Consider the following 18,749-nt stretch of genomic DNA (forward strand, 5'->3'; position numbering starts at 1 on the left):
TTCCCGTATCCATTTCAAAACACAAACTCGGAAATGAACGAGTGCAAAGTGTGATATTTAGTCGCTTTCTATCCATTACCTTATATGGCAGGGCAGAGATATATCGTGCCTGTGTTTAATAGGCTGGCCGCTGCCGCTCTGCATGGAGGCTTCGTTTTAACCCTTATGATGCTGAATTATTTTTGGAGCAAGCAAAGCGTCGGTTCTTGCCCCTTTTGACTCTTCTTGTGCCAATAATGCGACATCTTTTAACGAATGACGTCGTTTTGATAGCCACAGTCGGTGCCAAACATAATTTACGCACGGAAACAGGTATTTTACGCACGGGGGGCGCTTCTTCTCCCATGTTTCTAATTATGTCCCTATAAATAAGGTGACTTAAAGAGGGGTGACATTTACAGCTCATGGTACAAACTCACTGCTCTTGTGGTTTATGTTGATGGATTTAAATTGTCACGGTGCAGATAAACGTGCTACAACCAGTAACAGGCTGTAATGGTGATTTTTAGGAGGAAACAAGCCTCGCGCTGTGGCAGTGAACGAGTTTACGATCACAAAGTTGCCACAGGTATGCTGAAGGCTGCACAGCAAGCCTCTGCTGTGTGTCAAATGAATGCCAGTTGAGCCCAGAGGACATGGCACTGGTTTGACGATCAGAGAGTGTGTGACCTATATTTGCACAGCGCCTTTTACAGATCGAAGTGCGAGCCTCAGCCCACTCATCTACAACTGTGCTGCTTTAGAGGATCGGAAATAAAAGGGGGAACTTCTTCATCACCAAAGCGTCCGCCTCAGTTACAGTCACAAACAAGTGAACTCCGCTCCACTGAGACTGTCACATTTAACGCACAGAGACAACATCATGAATCCTCTGTTGTTATTCGTCTTCTAATAAAACTATTCTGACTGCTGCGGATGAAGCCTCTAAAAAATAACAAGATGAGCCCCGAAAAGTGGGGATTTCATCTCCCTGAGGTGAAGATGTGCTGCATAAAAAATGCTGCAAATTTGTGTTGCCCGTGTTGAGTTGTGTTGTACTAACGACACTTTTGGCATATTTTTCAAATGCATATACTGTTATTTACATCTAAGCACGATATGCACTTGAATAAAAATTCAAGCAGGGTTTCATCAGAGCTCATGAGATGGTGGAGAGGGGGGGGGGGGGGGGTCCCATGCACCAGCCTAGCTATTTTACAATAGAACTGGAAAAGGTGATTTTATTCATGTTGTGACAGTGACGTTGTGATTGATTCATTCCCAGATATCCCTCCCGCAGCCCCGTGCTCACGGGATAAACCCCAACCTCTGTGCAAGGTCTCCACCTCCCCCTCCCCTTCTGACGTCATGCACCGAGCTCAAGCCATTGCACGAAAAGAGCTGCTCGCAGCCGCACCGCTGTGAATATCTCTATGCTCGTTGCCAGGACTGTGGAGTGTGCAAAGAAGGAGGGAGCGAGAGCGAGCGCGAGGAGGAGAGGTGGAGGGAATACAGTTGGATTTGGATACAACTGGAAAACTACCAGGCGCGCACAGCACGCACCGAACGGAAGGCACATCGACGGCGCGTAACCAGCATTTCGCCCGGTCCCCGTCCCCCTGCGATCGGATCGAGCCGAGTATGGAGCTCCCCGCCGCCGGAGAGCACGTCTTTGCGGTGGAGGGCATCGAAAAGAAGCGCATCCGCAAGGTAACAGAGAGGCAGCGTGTTTGCAAAGGCGCAATAAATATTTAGCGTTTGACATGAGCCTCACTAAAAATAATATTATTCTTCTCCTCACAGGGCAAAATTGAGTACCTGGTCAAGTGGCGAGGCTGGTCCCCCAAGTAAGTCTCTCACACACACACACACACACACACACACACACACACACACACATACACACACAGACAAACAAGCTTTCTACCGAAATATCTCACACCATTTTTCCGGTGCTACGATGAAATGCAAAACAATCAAGTGCAGGGAAAAATGTCATTCATCAGAGACGTGCTGGCACAGTGCGCGGTTTGTTTGTGCATGTGTGTGTTTGTGCATGTGCGTGAGCATGGAGAGCGCGCTCGGTATGTGTCTCAGTGTATCCGCGGATGCCTTCACTAATTTATGCGAGGGAAGGGGGTAGGCACAGCCATGTAATCCCGTTTTAATTATTTCTGCTCTGCCAGCGAATTTACGAGACAGTGGTGCTAAAATGGCCGACTGTATGTTGGAGCTGCAGGGTCGTTTTGGAGACACTTTTTTGCGGAGCATTTTTGCTGTGCAGTCGGATGTGCTCGCGGTTGGTTTGTTGTTCGGGAGTAGCTGTTGTTCATGGTCTTAGAAATCCAATGACCTTGAAGTAAGAGCATGTCTCATCCAATTTTCTGGACCCTACCTGTCCACTCTGACTGCACAGTAATGTGGAGGGTGTGCGTGTGAGTCTCTGTGTGTTTGTGTGAGTATATGTGTGTGTGACAGCTCTCTGACAGTTGTTTTTGTCACTCCTCTCTGCAGATACAACACATGGGAGCCAGAGGAAAACATCCTTGACCCGCGTCTCCTGGTCGCGTTTCAACACAGGTGAGAAGGATGTGGACTTCGGACAGGCCTTACGCAGCCTCCACTTCAGCCATGACCATATATGGGCATGGGAGGAGGGGCGCCCCAGTAACTCTATCACTGATCCCCCCGCCCCCCTTCCCCATAGGACCGTCTCCTGGGGGGAAAGGCTGGGGATGTGGTGGTGAGAATTCCTAAATCAGGCTAATGGGGAAAGATCGGATGTGCGTAAATATGCGCAATAAGACGCAAATTGTTACCACTTTATGATCTGATTATGTGCCCCTGCATCTGGGATGAGAGGCTTACCGAGCATTCAGTGACCTAAATTCACATAGGAAGCAGAAGTAGTCCCCCTTAGGATTGAAAATGGAAATCATTGCTCTTCACGCGGATCTAATTGCAACGATTTGTTTTCTTCCTTGCAACCTGGAGGCCTGAGCAGGACAGGTGCTAATTTAGCAGCTGAGCTTCACTGGAGAGGCCATGATTTGCTGTGCGCTCTGTGTGAGGAGGCCAAGCTGCTGCCTGATGGGATTCCCATCACTACCAGTGTGAGATCTGCAGCCTCGGCTCAGCTTCTGCACTGTTTCCCCCCCAAGAGAAATCCATTCAGCAATGCTAGTACTGACATTGACCTCCTTTATTTTGCTATGTAATGTTGTGGAAACAATATTCACCTTGGATGTACAACAGCCAACCAGCTTTCAATCTGGGTCAACACTACACTCAATAGAGGCCTGTAAAATAATTACAAATACATGAATGTCAATCACAGGGGTTGGGATGTTAATGAATACGAATGATGCCGTCCTTCTAGCCCCGTGGCATGTGCACAATATCTACTTTAGGTCGCTGGACCCATGAGGCCTTTGAGATATACTCTCTCTGTAGGCCACCAGGCCTTAAGACATGATGGCTGGGGAAAGGAATTCGCATTTCTGAAAAGGCTAATTGACACGCACTGCTCTGCAGCGTTTCCAGTGTACTGCTCTCATATTCCCCTGCAGCCTGCCTGCCCGCCTGGCTCTCTGTGTGTGTGTGTGTGTGAGAGTGTGTGTGTGTCTGGCTCTGTGCTGATGGTCATGGAGCGCTGCCTCTGCACTGTGTGTGTGGATTCCTCTCTGCTCCCAGAGGATGGGGGAGGGGATCCGACAAGGGAGGCTGTAATTGCCAAATCTTCTGTGAATAGGGGTCACCCCGTTGGACGCTGTTTGAAATCGCACACATTATAGCATTAAAATGTAGACTGTATATTGTGGCAGCTTCCTGGCAGCCCTGACAGTTTGAACATCTGTAGCGAGAGGCCGACAATAGGCTGGGTTTACGCATGCCTGGTGGTGTCTGCATGCAGCCAGCTTTCATCCAGCGCTGGTTATTTATGAGCCGATGATGAGTCAAGGTTTATATCAGGGAGCAATATTTTACAGACGGTCCGCCCAGTTCTTTTAGTCAATACAACTATAATAGCATGTTTTCCCTCGCTCCTCCCTCATTAACTACTGTTTGTTAGTCTGATATTAATCACTCTACACCTTCTCAGTGTAGGCGTTGTGTTGCTCAAGTCGTTGTGGTGTGCATTCTTCCAGCAGCAGCAGCAGCAGCACACATCCCAGAGGTCCTCCCCAATGTTGTATTTATCCCATTTCATCCCTATACCTCGTGACCCTAATTAGGATTTGAACATAAGAGGAGGAAGGTTGTGCTGCAGTGAGAGGATGTTTGAAAGACGAGGGGAGATTCTGCCTGCTCTGGCTGTAATTAAATTTCGACTGGATAATGAGAATATGGAATGGGCCGATTACCATGGAGAGCTATGCAAATAAGAACCATAATGCTTTGCAGCGGGTCACATGTGGGCATTCATTAGTCCTCAGAATCAAAATACCACTTCTGACCTTGAGTAGGTAGGAAAAAAACGAGCAAATCCTCCAAGTGTCAAACCTGGGTTCTCCCATGTGCTTTAATTAGATTTTTAAAGTGAAACACTGTCTGACAAATGAGTGTTGTGTTTAGACGGTAAAATATAGTGCTAGAAAATGTAATTATCCTTTGTTTTCACAGAGAGAGGCAGGAGCAGCTGATGGGATATCGTAAACGGGGGCCAAAACCGAAACATCTTTTACTGCAGGTAATTATCATCTCCATTACTGACACGATTGTTCCTATTACTGAAACATCTCACTTTTTGAAGCCTCGCTGTACGTTTCAGTCGAAGAGAATCCAAATGGCTCTGGGAGGGGGGGGGGGGTTCTCTCAGGTGTTTCTTAGCTGGTGTCATTATGGTCATGGATATTAATAGATTTTTTTGATAGAAATGGAGAATGGCGCAAAGTGAGGACAGGGGGTTGTACAGCTGGGTTTCTGTGTGCAGTCATCATGAAACCAGGTTTTGTTGCCTGAGGTTACTCTAAGCATTGCTTGAGTGCACTCATTTTTTTTCTGCGTGTTCATTATTTCTTTATGCTAAACAGCTTCGTTTGCCAAACACTGTTCTATTAAAGGCTGCCTGACAAGTTCCTTTTGTACCGAGTGAATCAGTATCAGTGGAATGTTTCCTGCTTTATAATTGTTCCCCAGGACAAAAATAGATGGCTGGAAGTAGCACTCCGCCGTGCTTTGACTATCTTAGCCGAGGCCTTGACACAGTCGTGTCCTGAGCCAAATGTGATTATATATTCTGAGACTTGGAGCTGATTGCTATGCAGTGTCACTCCTTTAAGAGGCATACCCCTCTGCCAGAGTCACACGTGGCCAGCAATCAGGGAGAAAGCGTGACATGTCCGCTGGCACTTCTCTGACCTGAGGTCACAGCCAAAGCGTCTTGAGCGTTCCGCTGCGGTGCCCCCCTGACGGCCAGAGGGGTCAGTCTCCACAGGAGGAGGGGGGGCAAGAAGGTGGGGAAGGAGGTTGTATGCAGACTTTTTGCTGGATAATTTCTCTTTCACCCTGTAAACTTACATTTGATCATGTGCAGGCAGGTTAGCATATTTTAGCTGTAGCACAACTTTTAGCAGCTGTGAGTAGTGAGAATTGGCACGACAGCTCATCATGAGGAGTACGACTCCACCTGATAATACAGTTATGTAATGTAGGAGGAGCTAAGTTAAGTCAGACGCCATAGTTATGTCAATAGGATTATCTCAGCTTGGGCTTGGAGATGACACTTTCAACAGGCATCCTGTGTTACAAATGGAGGGTTTCGAGTTTTGAAAGACACGGGTATTTACCAGACAAATTGATGCAAATTGATGCATTGTGGGAAATGTAGGTTTAGTGAATGGATTTAGATTTTCTGATGACAGAAGTCCAGGATGTCTTAGCACCTGTTTCTCTGAGATTCAACCAATCTTTTTTAAAATCTGTCTCTTGTCAGTGCTGCCAAATACTAAATCAGTGTTTTTACCGGTTTAAGAAACTCTACTCTTTTGCTTCACTTCTATCTATGTTCACTGAAAACAGAATAACAACCCATTCTTTCAATCCCTTTTAAAAGTATTGTAGAATTTTAATGAGAAAGATGAAATTTTAAAACGTTGGGTTTTGTCTCTTCTTCAAGGTGCCCTCGTTTGCTCGAAGATCCTGTATCCCTACAGGTTTTGAGGAAACAATGCAGGATGCAGAAGGGGGCCTCAAGTCAGATCCTGTCCAAGTCCAGCGGCCCCAGCCTCAGCAGTACCAGCTGAACAGCAAGAAGCACCATCAGTACCAGCCCAGCAGCCAGGAGGTCCCTGCTGACCAGCTAACCAACGGCAAAAAGAAGTTCATCTACCAGCTAAACAGCAAGAAGCACCACCACTATGAGCCTGACCCAAATATGTACGACACACAGGCCTTGAGGCTCAAAGAGGTGGTCAAAGTTCAGGAACCGGCCTGTAAACAAGCAAATCCTGGCTGGAACTTACCGCTGGCACTGCAGCAGAAATGGGTTCGTGACAAGGACACAGGATGCTTGAGCAAAGTCAAAGAGTTGGCAGTCGAGATCCGGAAACCCACTGTCAAAGAGGCAGAGAGCGAACAGGCCCTCAAACCCAACCCTAAAGACGCAACCCTGCCAAGTTCTGTTAGCAGCAAAATGAAGATAATCAAGAACAAAAACAAGAATGGACGTATTGTTATTGTCATGAGCAAATATATGGACGGTAACAAGGTTCATGGAGCAAAAGGTAAACATGGGGAATCGTCGAGCGAAGAGAAACCACACAACACCAAACCGTCGGAAAACAATCCAGCTCATAGAACCAAAATGGTGCAGCATACGGAGAACGGTATCCCCAAAGAGATCTGTAACAGCAGCTCCCTTCCCGAACATCCGATAAAGTGTTCCCCAAAGGACAGACATTTCTCCAAACCTTCGCCAAGCACAGCAGAGGAATACAACACAGAAGTGGCTCGGGGTCAGGCGGACTTGCCGGAGGATCTTCCGCTACAGCTGACCGCTAGTTCACCACCGATGTCCTGGTCTGTTGACACCAGCATCCCGACACCTACTGTCGAGCAGATCAGGATCCCTTCCTTCCCAAGCGACCGCAAGCGAAAGCTCTCGGATCCCGTGGAGGACAGGAGCGTTTCCAAAACCTACCTGACCTCCAGGAGCCTCAGTTTGCCAAGCACAGTCATCACACCGCCTCAGGACAAACCTATGGACCTCCACTGTAGCGGCCGGCGCCTCGGCAGTACATGCACATATGAGGCTATGGACTCTGGAAGCCAAGAGGAGCCGATGGATCTCAGCTGTCCCAAGACTAAGAGGCAGGTGGAGCCGGAAATACTACCGGAGCCGGTGCCAGAGCCTGAGCCTGCTGTCAGAGACACTCCGCCTGCGACTGAGGAAACGCAGAAAGCCTCAGAGAAATCTAAAGAAGCACCCGTTAAAAAACCCTCTCCCTTCATGGGAAATATCATCATCACTGATATCACAACAAACAGTCTCACAGTCACCTTCAAGGAATATATTTCTTTCTGAGAAAACTCTTTGTGACCTGGGTCTCCCAGTGACCTATTGGTTGATCCTGTCTATATGTGCATATGTAAACATGTAACATATGTAACATCAGAATTTTGTATATATGGAAATTTATAATTTATCAGTCAAATTCAATATGTTTCTTATAATGTTTTATACTGTAACACCTCTTTGATGTTGTAGTCAAGAAAGTACCCTCGAGGATTTGAGTGAATGCATTCAGGTGGATGTATTCCACAAAAAACGAAAAAATCTGTGTGTCATATGGAGCTTGATGAGATACTTTTTGCTGTTGTTTCATACCTGTACCAATCTTATAACCTGAGATGTATGAAGGTTTATACGTATTTTCTATGAATAATATCTCATATTTTGGTCATGATAGATGGTAGAGAGGAACTTGTCGAGTCTATGGTGATCGAGATCAAATTGAAAGCACTTAATTACATTTTATATGTTGATTTCTGTCATTAATAGAGATGGTCTCTCTAAGTTTTTCTTATTCTATTACTCCAGACATAAACACTCAGTCTGACCTAGCATATTTTATTACAGGCTTTCTTGTGGTTTGTATGAGAAAGATTATTAGATAATAAGAAAATTTTAAAAAAAAGCAAAAACACAGCGGTACATATTGTTATGTCAGCAGCCTTGAAGGAAAGTCCCCGCCTTTTTGTCTTTGTCTGTTACTTTATTGTTTCGCCGTTGAGGTGCAGCAAAGCCATCGATGGATCTGCCTTTACAATCCAATCGGCGATTGTACTGCACAAAGTCTGACATGCATACGTTCTCAAAGATCAGTATAATGTCATCTATCAATGTATTTTCCCGTTAAGACGACGTATTGATTCTTACCATAACAAGGCTGTGATTTATTACCTTATTGTTGACCTCACGTGTTGCTGGAGTTATATCTTCTAGTCTCCTCATCACACAGAGAAACAATCTTCATCTCATTTTGCTGCTGAACCTCAACAGTGCGATCTGAAGAACACGTTTGACTGCTATATGTTTTAGAAAAAAAGCTACCAGGGTCAATAGCGATCATGCTACACGGACTAAATGTGAGTTGCGAGGAGAGCTTTTGGATACTGTTACATGCAACCCAGTGAGGGCGAGCTGTTTTGATTATGCTGCTGTTTTGACGTGAGATTTCAAATGTCAAGGCTGTTGGATGTAACCTACATTTGAGTCTAAATTGCCTTCTACGCACAGCTAATGCAAGACCAGTGAGAATGCTATAACGCTAGAATAGCTAAAATAAAATGAAGAGTGCATATTTATTGACGTTCACAACAAAAACTAGATGTTCTCTGCATCGGAAGCTGTGTTGATGAATCCATTGAACCGGTTGCCCTTTATTTTTTGAGTCTGCTGTCTGATACTTTTTGTTCTCTTTCTTTTGCCATTTCATTCTTGCACTTGGTTCAAAGTCAAAGTGATTGTTATAAAGTATGTTCTAGCAGGAGCTGACTGACTTATTGCTTTTGGCACAGCTCACTGGATGGTATGTTTCACAATAAAGAAAGAGATTTGACCTCTGATGTTTTTGCTGCACTGACACTGGGACGAGGGTGAAACTGGACGCTTTGTGTGTTGATATACTGAACGGCTAACCTTTCATAGATGTTTTTTCCAAAGTTCCAGCTAAAGATTGATGTGTCATTGTTGTGCAGTTCCTCTCTGCACATGGAGGCGAAGAATAGAACATAAGCACTAGAAACACTAACGTGGTTGTGAACCATGAATAGGAAAACGGATCGTGTTGCATAATCACAAACGATCCGGCACAAAGGGCTCTCTGTATCGCAGAACTGCACCGGTCACTTGTATCATCAAAACTTTACACATGCATTATTTTTCTGCCGCAGCTCAGCCCTGAGCAGGAATGTCAACACACGACATAACATAACAGGAGGTGGACACGTCAAGTTATTATGTAATTGTTTGATTGTATGAGGAAGAAAGGCTTCGTGCAGGATCGTTATTTGACTGTGGGTGTAAAGTGCAGCGCAGTGTAGCAGGGAAGGACGCCAATTATATGACATTTAAATATAATGGGTCTGCAGTAGGCTTTGTGGCCTCTCATGCACAATGACGTTATGCTACTTCACCTCTGCAGATCAATTCTCCCAACATTATTCCCAGTAGATATGTCCAGACACACACTCTACAGATACACAGGCAAAGCTGCAAATATGCTCAGATTACATGAGTGAACTTTAATTACAGACCGTTCGTGACATTGACCATGTTGCTCCAGTCTTTAAGGAGAGTCATTCGAGGCCCGCAGCCAGAACTGTGATCTGAATCTCTGACGCTGGCGCAGTGGAACCTGTGGCTGACGAAAGATTGAGTCTTGAATGTTTCGAACGACAAAAAGGCCAAGGAATGTGTGTGTGTGTGTGTGTGAGTGCGTGTGTGAGTGCGTGTGTGTATGTGTGTGTGCACTGCATCTTCTGTCTTCTTTAGTTGTCTCGTGGTAGCTGCTCATCAAAGATGTTCACACACAAAATAGCAACCTTTAAAGAGGAAGATAAAGAAAGAGAGAAAGAAGAGAGAAAGAAAGAAAGATCTTTGGAAAAGAGTTCTGAGTAGCTGCTGCTTTGTATTGTAAATTCACAGCTTTTTATTAAATTTGCATTAGTTAAATATCTCGAAGTCAACCAGAAGATTTCCTACACATTTCCCAGATTTTTATGGAAACATCCACAGTCTGAAGTCTCCAGTGTTCAATAATCAATTTGAGGCTATTTTTAACCAACATTGACCAAAGAAAATCATTTTGGCCAAAGGATGAAACAATGAAGTCAACCACCATTGTGACCACATAAACGAAAGGAACAGCACACTGATCTCGGGTCTGTATTGATCTCATGGATCAGGGATTTGTCAGAACTGTCTCAAAGAATGACTTCAACTTGATAGTGAAATGTTGAAATGACTCATTCTCGACCTACAGCTAAAGGTTTACCTATAAAACCTATTTGTTTCCTCTCAGCCAGGATTCCATATAGTGCAAATGCTCATAATGCTCTGAAATAGGAAAACCAGTGCATTTACCTGATTTGGGGCTAAAGCAGAGATCAGAATGACTTTTTGAATTGACAATAATGAATTTGTAACTTGGCCTGCAGGAGCTATACATCATATAAGAGAAGGAATTAAGAAAACAAGGAGGAAAATATTCACCCGGACGGGACCCCGTACAAACCGTGCAGACATGACATGGCACTTTTTCTACGTTGTGTAACTCATTTGATGTACCTTGATAAGAGCGGAATTTCCAAACCCGCGAACAGGCGGTTGTGTGAGTGTGTGAGGGCTGATCTCCACAGGCCTTTCATGGCTCTGAACCAGCCGCGTGTCAGTCATGCAACAGCATGAAACTGAAACACGGTTGAGCAGGGGAACATATTTATAGACCGAGTGTGATGTTTCACATTCCCCCTTTATCATCGTGGGCTACACCACTACCACCAGCAGCAGATTCACCTCCACACACAGGATCATGTGAGACGTGGGTTCATTCAGCTGATTTAACGCCGAGCTTGACCCGGTGGAGGCCTGATGTGCAAAAGATAATTAATTTGGTATCTGGGAATAGAAAAGGAAAACCCTGCAATTAGGTTTTATGTATAGTTCATAAAACAAAGTAAAGAGCCCATTTCGTTTCATTGAGGTGAGAATCTTTTTCGATTGAGACAGCGTTAAACAAAAATACTCTGTGTTGCGGTGAGGTGCGTAAAGCTGCTTTCTAATTCGAAGCATGCGCTGGAATAAATAGGCTACATACAAAGCAGCAGGTCAGAGCCACAAAGCTGCACAGTTTCTCTCCTGTGGTGTTTGTGCCTGAACCACCTTCAGCAGAAAATGTCGCCCGGTAAGTAGGACAGTGAACAGCGAGCTGTGTGCGCGCATGTTGCCCAGAAACCAGAGCGCCAGTAATGTCCTCACAGAGCCAGCTCTGTTTATTCATGTTCGCCTTGTCGCCATTGCGGCTCCCGCACACTCACTTTTCATCGACTCGCAGCCAAATATGGAGAAACGCAGCAGCACCAGCAGCACCAGCAGCAGCATGTGCACCATTCTCTCTCTGCAACACACCCCGTGCAGCAGAGCCATGATAGCACCGACAGGAAATGTCGGTCTACGAGCTATGGCTATCAAAATGGAGGTTCATATTTCCACAGCAGCCCCAACGCATCTTTTGTCCGCGGCGCGCACGCCTTTTGTCTGCGGCACAGCGGGGAGAATTTGCGCAAGGCGGGTAAACCCGACGCATCATCCACGATTATTTTACGCGATGATGAGACAGGAAAGACGGACAGGAAGCATCCGCGAGTCTCCTCGTAGGACACACCGTGTCCCTGCTCAGGATTTCATTGGACACATCTGTAACATCTGCAAAAAAGTCCCCACATCTAATTATTAGCATTAGGCTTAATTATAATTAATTAAAGCCCAACCTGTCCGAGAGCGTGTTTGGTCCGAATTGAATGGGTTTCTGTTGCACAAATTGAAGCTGGATACATAAAAACATGATGAGAAATACACGTGTGAGAAATGATTTAAGTGATTAAGATTTCATGTTAATTGACTTGCGCTGTGATGGTGTGTGTTACTCAATTTTCAGCCCAAAAACCACTGCAGCGTTGTTTATGATCACAAATAAATTATGAGGAAATAAGCACAGGTCACCAGACAGCTATCACATCTTAACTTCTTCACAGAGGTCTGTGATGGGGGTGGAGGGGGTTATGAGAAAATGCACTATCATTTAGAGAATACACTAAATTGAGGCCCGTTCAGGATTCATCTCTGTTTGTTTTCATATTAAAACGAAGAACTGGGGATCAGAATTAAAAAAAGAAAATCATGTGTTTCCAGTCTGGTGGCTGTATTGTGTTTAGAGCATTTTGTAATAAATGAATTCTCTTATTGGTGGAATATGTTTGACCTTCCGCTCGGTGCTGCGGTGCCTATTGTGGAAGGAGGCCCGCACGTTTTACTTCATTTATTTATTTAAGAGACGCTGATGTTTCTGTGTGAAAATAAAGATTTTGGCCTGAATTCATGATTATTATAATTTATTTTCATTTAAAATGTATGTCTGGTGCATGTGGATAATTTCACATGAGGCCCACAAAATGACGAGAAACGAAGGATACGCCTTCACATCTGTTTTTATAGATTATTGTAATAATTTTTGATCAGTTTCCACCACGTTCTTAAGTATCTAATAGGAAACATTATTATAATAATTATTATTAATATCATTATATTATTGTTATAGTTTATGTTAATTTACTGAGAGTGGAAATTGATGTTCATTTTAATTCGAAGAATTTATTTTTGAGGAAAATAAACAACCAGCAGATGCAATTTATTAAAATAAATAATAATAAAATAATAATAAAAATAATAATAATAACAACAATATATGATAAATCTGTCATACCTTTACAAATGTTATTTATGGACGTTGAACACTTATACATTTTACTTAATAAATCTCGACGATCTTAAAACCAACAGGCCCTTGTGATCATATTTATACAGGAAGGAAAGAGCACAATCCTTTACTAGAATCTAATGCCTTAATCAAATAAATGTCTCATCTTTATTTTCTGTAGACGCACAAGCTCTTCAGTGTTATTTTATACAGAGACACAGGAGGGGCATCTAATTTCAGCCAAACACCTTTATAGACACAACAAACTCTACACCTCAGCTTGCGCATTTTGACAGTTTTATTTTACCAACATTTAGAACACATCCAGGACTTAAATTTGAAAAACTTAAAATATCAGATAGTTCACATGTGATTAGGCGAAGCAAAAAAAAAAATAGACGCACGACATGGACATGTAAAATGAAATCCTCCCCATATAAATGGCCCTTTCCTTAAATCATGCGAGTCTGTTCGCATATATTATCAGGACATGAGCGTTTGGTCCAATAAGATGAAAAACCTCTGGGATCATAATAAAAAAAAAAAAGAAGTGACTCAATATTTTTTGGTCCAATAATTTTGTGACTGATTTGTGTTATAAACTATAATCTTCACTGGACAGTAAAAGACAGCGTGATGTTTCACTAGCAGAAACAACGTGCGTAAAACCCCAATTTTACGCGCAATAATCCAATTACGTATAATATCGTGTTGGAGCTCATGCGCTCATTTCCTCACAGACTATGAAGCTGTAAATTAAACTGTCATGTCGCAGATTTATAAGTAACATGTTATTTTAGATGATTGATCGTGAACCTGAAGGCGAATCAGCGTGTGTGTGTCAGGGTTCTTCAGTTACCACACGCATCCTCAACGAGGACTCATCTTTTAAGGCCCCATTTTTGCACATTTTTATGCATAGATATTTATTTTGTTCAGACTTTATTTTGGATTTTATCGTTTGTTCATCCATCTTTTACATTTAGATACTAATATTCACAGATTTGTTGTGTGGAGGGCATGTATTTGAGGGTGAAACCTTTTCATTTAACTGGTAATTCCCCTCTCTCGTCGTTCGTTTCCGTGCTGGTGAAATTATTCTTTCCTATATTCAGTGTGGACCCTTGGGGCCCCCTCAGGGACCTCCGGGCCCCGCGAGTCCGCACCGGGAGCCCCTGACTCCACTCGCCCCGCTGTGCCAGAGATTCCTGCGCAGCAGCCGGAGCAGCGGGGCTCCTCCCCTTCACTCAGAAACCCGGAGCACGTAGCAACAACCGAGCCAACGCGCTCCAGCGCGATCCGTCCTACCGACCGCGGTGCCTGGCAACAGAAAAAGACGTGATGACGTCCACTCCAGATCGCGTATTATGGGATGTGCGAAATTAAACAACCCGAGGAGGACACGAGGGAAGCGAAACAAATAATAAAAAGAGACCGAATTAAACGAGGCGCATGGTGAATCATGGAGCTCTCAGCTGTTGGTGAGAGCGTCTTCGCAGCCGAGTCCATCATTAAACGGCGAATCCGACGGGTACTCGCTGCTTTTCTTCCCCTTCGGGCTGAGCCTCGACACCTATTATGCAACCGTGTGTTTGTGCAGCGCCGACAGGCAACACGCTGGTAACCTGACTGTGTTCTCTGTTTTACAGGGTCGTTGGGAATATCTCGTGAAATGGAAGGGCTGGTCTCAGAAGTGAGTATAATAGCCGAGCCTGGGAAAGACAGCGCTCCATCCTGGCCGCTCGCACAACTGCACCTCAGACTCTGTCGTTACTCCGCTTGTGGGGGGTTTTCTATCCGTTTCATCCGATCTGAGGACCGCAGTCCGGTTTGATGTGGGTCTGGCGGCTTGTGTGCACCGGTCAGAGGTTGAAAATGCCAAGGTTTCAGCCCCGCTGGGGTGCGTTAATGTCCGCACTAGCTTTAGCAATGGCTGGGTTCACCATGCGTCACTGTCCGCTACGTAGCCTGCAATTGCAGCGTACTGAGCGGAAAACGGTTTGATAAAAGTAATACACGGCGTGTGCGCGCAATGACATGTGGTCCGCTCAGTGACTGGTGCCAAACCCTTCTCCTGTTTGCTGTTGTGACACAGGCACAGCACATGGGAGCCGGAGGACAACATCCTGGATGAACGACTCTTCGCTGCCTTCGAGGAGAGGTGAGGGTTTGACAGCGCAGCGGTAGGCCTCTCTCCGCCGGAACGAAATGGCCCCGGCTCTCTGCGCTAAACACAAAGTCTGTTCAAACGAGACTGACTCCGGATTTTAATCTTCAAAACTTTGTCTTCACAAGAGGAAGCGGTGACGTGTGTTTGTGGAGTGAGATAATTCACCTTGGGCTCAAACAGGTGCCGGATGAGATACAGTTTTGGAGTCACAAGCAGGATGTCATGCTTTAATTGGTTTCCCATTTTAATTTGTTCCAAAGCGAATATAAATAAAACTATCCTGAAAACTGGGTCGATCTCGTCCCAATGACAGAGTTTTGCCTTTATACGCTAAATTAGATCATTAGATTTAATTATAACCCCAATAATCAGATAATATGATTTAATGATGATTCATCAAACCCTTTCCCCCACGCAGAGAGCGCGAACGGGAGCTGTTCGGCCCGAAGAAGCGCGGACCCAAACCCGAGACGTTTCTCCTGAAGGTGAGTGAATCTTTAATTTCATGTTCACTTCCCTCTCTTATACGCGGGACACAAATTAAACAGTTCATGAGTCATTTCCGTGACAGTCGCTGTCTTATTCATTTCGAGAGTATTGGACTGTGATTCAGAGCTGAAAATATAGTGGGATGAGAAGTGTGAGCCAAAAGAAAATCATTGATTTACTCAGTTTTTTTACAAGGTTAAAACATTTATAAGAAACTGTCAAACTCCTTTTAACTTGTCGTGGATCTCTACATTGTCACGACTTTGCGTTCTTTAAATAAGAGATCAACTTTAAGATGAGGCCTTGACCAAACAGCTGCTTCTTAAACCTTCAAATTTCCTCAGGAGACTTCAGATTTTCATCTCTTGGAAACCTCCTTTAATAAACCTTATTTACTCTGTCCTCAGGCCAGAGCCAAAGAAAAGACGTATGAATTTAGAAGAGAGGCTCCCAGAGGGATCCAGGTTTCCTATCCCACCCCGGAGCCTGTCATAACACCAAGGGCCCGGGAGGGTTTACGCGCCGTGGTTCCCACAATCTTCCCACCGAGCGCGGTCAACAGAGGAGAGAGTGTCCACGTCCGAGCACCAGAGCCCGAGAGGAGGCCCAGGCCAACCCCACCGACTGCTCTGACACTCCAGGAGCCGGACCGACTCCCCAAAAAGAGAGGGCGCAAACCGAAGCTACATTTAAATTATGATAAAGAAGATGGAAGCAGCTCGGCAGAGCCGGACACCAAACGGAGCAGGTTTGTGGAGGAGCCTGTGTCGCCCGGCGTGTCCAAAGTGGCCAGACGGCTGCACCACCACCAGGGAGAGACGTCGGAGCACAGCCTCCTCCAGCTGACCAGGAGGTTCCAGGAGAAGACCACGATCACGCCCAAATCCAGCGGCGCACAGGGACACGCGGGGGACGCAGGCCTGTCCTACACCTGCGCGTTCGATCCGAACGAGAGGGGACACAGGACTCACTGTCTGAGCAGCATGTCTGTCCCTCTGACGCTGAGGCACCAGGTGAAGGAGTACATGCCCACTCAGCCCGAGTCCACCCGTGAACCTGCCTCGACGTGGACCCCCAGATTCACCAGCCTGGACACTGTGACCGTGACGGACGTCACACTGAACCTGATGACGGTCACCGTCAGAGAGAGCAGCACGGACAAAGGTTTCTTCAGAGCGAAAAGATGAGTGTGTGCAGGAATCTCAAATGTTTAAATAATTGTTTAACATGCTAACTCACTAACAAGCCTATCCTGTATCAGCATATGTTTCTATGTAACTTCGTAAAGTGTTAATGGAGATGTTTAAAACTCTGATGGAAAATGTGTTAAATAGACAAAGTGACGTTGCAAAGTTAAGGTGTATTTGAAGGTGTTAAATATCAATTATGTCATCTTGTTTCAGATTGTTCTATAAACACACATTTTTTTACTGTACAACCATAATAATCTTATTTAGCTATAGTTTATAACAGTGTTCTCCAAATAGGAAAGGTTATAAGGTGACTTGCATTTATAAGGCTTTTTCCCAGTCAAGTCAGAGGCCATGCATCGTCTCTTAGGTTCAGGATAAGATGTTTTGCATCCATCTTGTCAAAGTATTATACATGTTTGTAGGCATGAGACTCGTGTCAAATAATAATCGAAATTATGAAAGGCACGTATAGAGTTAGTAATGTTTTATCACAGGCAAAATGAAAATCCATCTGAATATCTACATCGTTTTTCTAAGCGTTTCAGAAAGTATGATCTCTAATTAAAAAATCCTCATCAAGGCTGCGGTATATATATTTTTGTAAAGGCTTTGCTGTTGTACTGGGTTGCTTCCACGTTCAAATAAAACCTGTCCGATAATTCCTGCTCAACAAGTTTCGGGTTTGAATGATTTATTCCAAAATTATTCAAACAACGGAGAAGAATTTGAATGTGAGAGGTATACAATATTAAATGTGCTCCTTTGGACTGATTAAAAATTATATATGTTTTCCTGTTGAAGTTGTGGGAGGAGCCTTGTTCAGGAGAAAATAATGAACCACACCTTACGACATTCTGTGACCTCTTCGGTTCAGTTCAAACAACGAAGGCCTGATGTCAAGTTCTTTTTTCATAAGAAGCAATCATTTAAAGCCCGGAACCATATCCCATCAGCAATATGATCTTAATATACAGTTGTGGTTCTAATGAGCCTACAAAGATTGATCTTCTTCTTCCTCGATCACCCTCATCATCGTCATTAACATGTTTCCAGGGGGCGCTCACATTACGCATGGAAAGACAGGAGTGCGGCCTTAAAGCAGACGCAGAGTCAAGGCGACTTTATTTTCACAGTTTTAATATAGTCAACCACAGACTGTGAATGGTTGTAATGATGCTACACAGTTACACCTGTGAGACCTTTGATTCCTGGATGGACCAACCGCAGAGAGCGTCTCTCACCCTGTGACCCCGCTGAGTAAATTGGGTATAGATTAAAATGTTCATTTAAAAGGCCACGCCAGATATATGGTTTTTATACGATTTGAAGTCAGAGGCTAATATTTTTTCCCTCTGCTTATCAATGAAAGTTTATGTGCTTTCCCTAATTAGGATCCGCGCTGCAATGTGCCAAAAAGACGCAACTTGTTTCAGGCAAGACAGATCATGAAAAACGATGGTTACACTACAGCTCCTGGTCTCTCTCTCTCTCCTCTCCCCATCTCTTATCTACCCCTCTCCCCCGTTTCTCTCCTCTCTCCCAACCGGTTGAGGCACATGGAAAAATGTGGGGCAGTATTGAAGGTGTGTATTTATGCTCTGGTAATCTTTGATTTTTTAATGGAAAACGGAGGTGGAGCCCAGATGTACTTTGAAGCTAAATCTCTCACTCATCCTCTTTTACACCGTCGGTTATTACTTTAATGAGTGTTTTTTTCAAACGTGTGCTTGATCAAATCCAAGTTGTCCACATTTGAACATTTAGTGAGCTGAGCCGCAAAATGTTTCCCCCTGCAGCGGAGGCAACATCTGGCCGATCCCTGCATGTGAGTGTAATTTACTCAAAGACGAATCCATCAGAAGCCTCTCGACCCTTTGATCCGATGCTGCCTCGGGGCCCACGGAGGCTCCACAGCCACCCGGAGAGGAGCTGCAGCCA

At 44.6% G+C, this 18,749-nt stretch overlaps 2 protein-coding genes across 3 annotated transcripts; both read left to right on the forward strand.

Annotated features, from left to right (window-relative positions):
• The first annotated feature begins 1,375 nt into the window (after positions 1-1,375).
• Positions 1,376-9,041, forward strand: cbx4 (chromobox homolog 4 (Pc class homolog, Drosophila)). Of its 2 annotated transcripts, XM_053443990.1 has the most exons (5): positions 1,376-1,689; positions 1,783-1,826; positions 2,494-2,559; positions 4,603-4,669; positions 6,098-9,041. In XM_053443990.1, exons 1-5 carry the CDS (start codon positions 1,621-1,623, stop codon positions 7,502-7,504), a joined length of 1,653 nt encoding a protein of 550 aa, XP_053299965.1. In that variant the 5' UTR covers positions 1,376-1,620; the 3' UTR covers positions 7,505-9,041. The 2 variants fall into 2 exon arrangements, with proteins under 2 accessions (XP_053299965.1, XP_053299966.1); XM_053443991.1 differs by lacking the exons at positions 1,376-1,689; positions 1,783-1,826 and adding an exon at positions 2,104-2,338.
• A 5,179-nt stretch (positions 9,042-14,220) lies between these two features.
• cbx8a (chromobox homolog 8a (Pc class homolog, Drosophila)) lies at positions 14,221-17,484 on the forward strand. Its single transcript, XM_053443095.1, has 5 exons — positions 14,221-14,490; positions 14,609-14,652; positions 15,055-15,120; positions 15,548-15,614; positions 16,026-17,484. Exons 1-5 carry the CDS (start codon positions 14,422-14,424, stop codon positions 16,803-16,805), a joined length of 1,026 nt encoding a protein of 341 aa, XP_053299070.1. The 5' UTR covers positions 14,221-14,421; the 3' UTR covers positions 16,806-17,484.
• Positions 17,485-18,749: the final 1,265 nt, after the last annotated feature.

Source organism: Pleuronectes platessa, chromosome 16 (genome assembly GCF_947347685.1).
Source record: "Pleuronectes platessa chromosome 16, fPlePla1.1, whole genome shotgun sequence".
Lineage (NCBI taxonomy): Eukaryota > Metazoa > Chordata > Actinopteri > Pleuronectiformes > Pleuronectidae > Pleuronectes > Pleuronectes platessa.